The sequence below is a fragment of the Entamoeba dispar genome, genomic scaffold (genome assembly GCF_000209125.1).
Source record: "Entamoeba dispar SAW760 scf_1105229459205 genomic scaffold, whole genome shotgun sequence".
NCBI lineage: Eukaryota > Evosea > Mastigamoebida > Endamoebidae > Entamoeba > Entamoeba dispar.
Window position 1 is genome coordinate 1 of NW_001853576.1, and position 2,468 is coordinate 2,468.

A 2,468-nucleotide genomic window follows, 5' to 3' on the forward strand; every position below is an offset into this window, starting at 1 on the left:
ATCTATTTCTTTTTCTTATTTATCATGCCCATTAATGATCCAAATTTTGCAAATTCAGTCACCATACATATCTTTGTTGGAATAAATACAGCCCCATAAAAATGTACAATATATTCTGATCTAAATTTATCTAACATACGTACTTCTTTCTCAAATTCTTCCATTTGTTCATCATCATCTGGAATTTTCATTACTTTAATAGCAACAGAATTTCCTCTAAACATCCCTTTATAAACAGTTCCAAATGACCCTTCCCCAATTTGCTTTTCCATAATCAATTCATCATAGTCAAGTCGTGTTGACATTTGTGTTTCTGTAATAAGTAGCACGTCTTCATTAACTATAACTCCTTGTTTGAAGTCTAAAGAAACTAATTGAATACTCTCTGAAATTTTGCACGTACAAACTGGTTTAATTGATATTTTAAATTCACACCCTTCTCCTTTTGTTAATATGGCCATCTCTGGCTCAATTCTAACTTGAAACTTCGCCATATCATCTTCTTTCACAGTAAACTGTACTTTTAACTTTGATTTTCCACCATTACCAACATTTATAGTATCAGTACTTTCTTCTCCAACTGGAATCATGAGCTCATCTTTATTTTTATCAAAATGGAGTTCTTTTTTATCAGTAACAACATAACTTCTTCCTGTTAATGGTTCAAAAATTATATCTGAATCTTTCATAAAGAAATAATGAACGTTATCTGGCCTTTTATTTTGATTAGTTTTCTTAATAAAATACCAGGACAATACAACAACACCTGCAATAATCAAAATAACTATAATACTTCCTAATATGCATATTAATACTATAAACCATACTACTGGTTGTTTCTGGCAATATGTTCCACTTGTTGAAACACTATACCAAAAATCACATTTACTACATTTTGAGTCAGTAGATTTAGAGCAGTGTTCAATGGCTCTGTAATGTACACATTTATCTCCTATTAATACATAATTTTCTTCACATGAATAACAAGAAATTGTTGAACATGATGTACAATGTTCAGTTACTTCTAGACAAGATTGACAATAAGGTGTTTTAAGAACATACCCATCTTCACATAAAGTACATCCATTTGGAGTTTTAGTTTTACATGAAGTTAACATATCATATGAAATACATTGTCTTCCATTATACAAAAAGAAATTGTCTTCACATGAAATACAACTATTTCCATCTAAACATTTAGTACAATTCTTTATACATTCTTGACAATCAACATCTTTTCTGTAAAATCCATCTTTACAAATAGCACACCCAGTCCCTGCTTTCATCATTTGAGTACATTTAGCATTAAGAATATCATCACTTTGACATATTGATTTTGTTCCATCTCTTTGTAATGTGTATTTGTCATTACATGAAATACAATAAGATTCATCACCAAAACATTCATAACAGTTAGAGTTGCATGGTAAACATTCTCCATTAGATAGATATATCTCACATTACATTTAATACAGTTTCCCTCAGATATCATACATGATTTTCTGGTTTTGTTGAGTACATAATCCATCTACAAGATAACTATCATTCTCACATGTAATACAATTTGTTGAACTATAACATTCTGTACATTTTAATGGACAATTAACACAACTAGAACCATCAAAATATTTCCCAGAAACACATTTATAACAAGTTGAATCTTTTTCTAATGAACAATCTGTTTTATCAATACAAATTCCATTCGAATTGATAATATATGAATTACTACAACTAAGACATTCTGTTGCTGTGCATTTTGTACATTCTGAACCAAAATTTTTGGAACATTCTTTGCATGTTCCATCATCATTAAACCATCCATCATTACATTGAACTACACCATTTGGTGATACAATAGAGGCACTTGATTGTTTAACACACTGTCCTGAAGACAACATATATCCATCATTAATATCACAAACTGAACACTCTCCATTATTTGTGCTACATACTCCACACCCTGAATGGAGTTCTGAACAATACTTATTACAACTTTGTTCATCCGAACTATATTTTCCATCTTGACACTTTCTGCACATTCCCATAATATAATTTGGACATACCTCTGATGAAACTAATTCACAATAATTTGATAACCCAACTTTATATCCATCTTCACATAATAAGCATTTACTATCTGAACTACATTTTTTACAATGGATATTACATGGAAAACAATTTTGAGATTTCAGTGTTTGACCTTTTAAGTAATATCCTTCTTTACATTCAACACAATTCCCAGCTGTTGAATACTTAGTGCAATTAAGAACAATTGGTCGTTCTGGGCAATCTCCCTCAATTGGGTTTCCTTCTCCACATTTTAAGCATTCTACTTTTCCAGTAGTAATGTACATATCAGTACAATAAGATGTTTCATTTATAATTATATTATTTGTTGTTCCTGTTTTCATGTTAATTAATGAGAGTCCATCATGTACAACAGAAATAATATTTTTTTCATTAAATTC

At 29.9% G+C, this 2,468-nt stretch overlaps 2 protein-coding genes across 2 annotated transcripts; both read right to left on the reverse strand.

Annotated features, from left to right (window-relative positions):
* Positions 1-2: 2 nt before the first annotated feature.
* EDI_191400 (protein serine/threonine kinase, putative) lies at positions 3-1,289 on the reverse strand (the record flags this gene model as incomplete). Its single annotated transcript, XM_001735476.1, has 1 exon — positions 3-1,289. One exon carries the CDS (start codon positions 1,287-1,289, stop codon positions 3-5), a length of 1,287 nt encoding a protein of 428 aa, XP_001735528.1.
* A 192-nt stretch (positions 1,290-1,481) lies between these two features.
* On the reverse strand, positions 1,482-2,354 carry EDI_191410 (uncharacterized protein; the record flags this gene model as incomplete). The annotated part of the gene is made up of 1 exon (XM_001735477.1): positions 1,482-2,354. The coding sequence occupies one exon, from the start codon at positions 2,352-2,354 to the stop codon at positions 1,482-1,484; it is 873 nt and encodes a 290-aa protein (XP_001735529.1).
* Between the last annotated feature and the right edge of the window lie 114 nt (positions 2,355-2,468).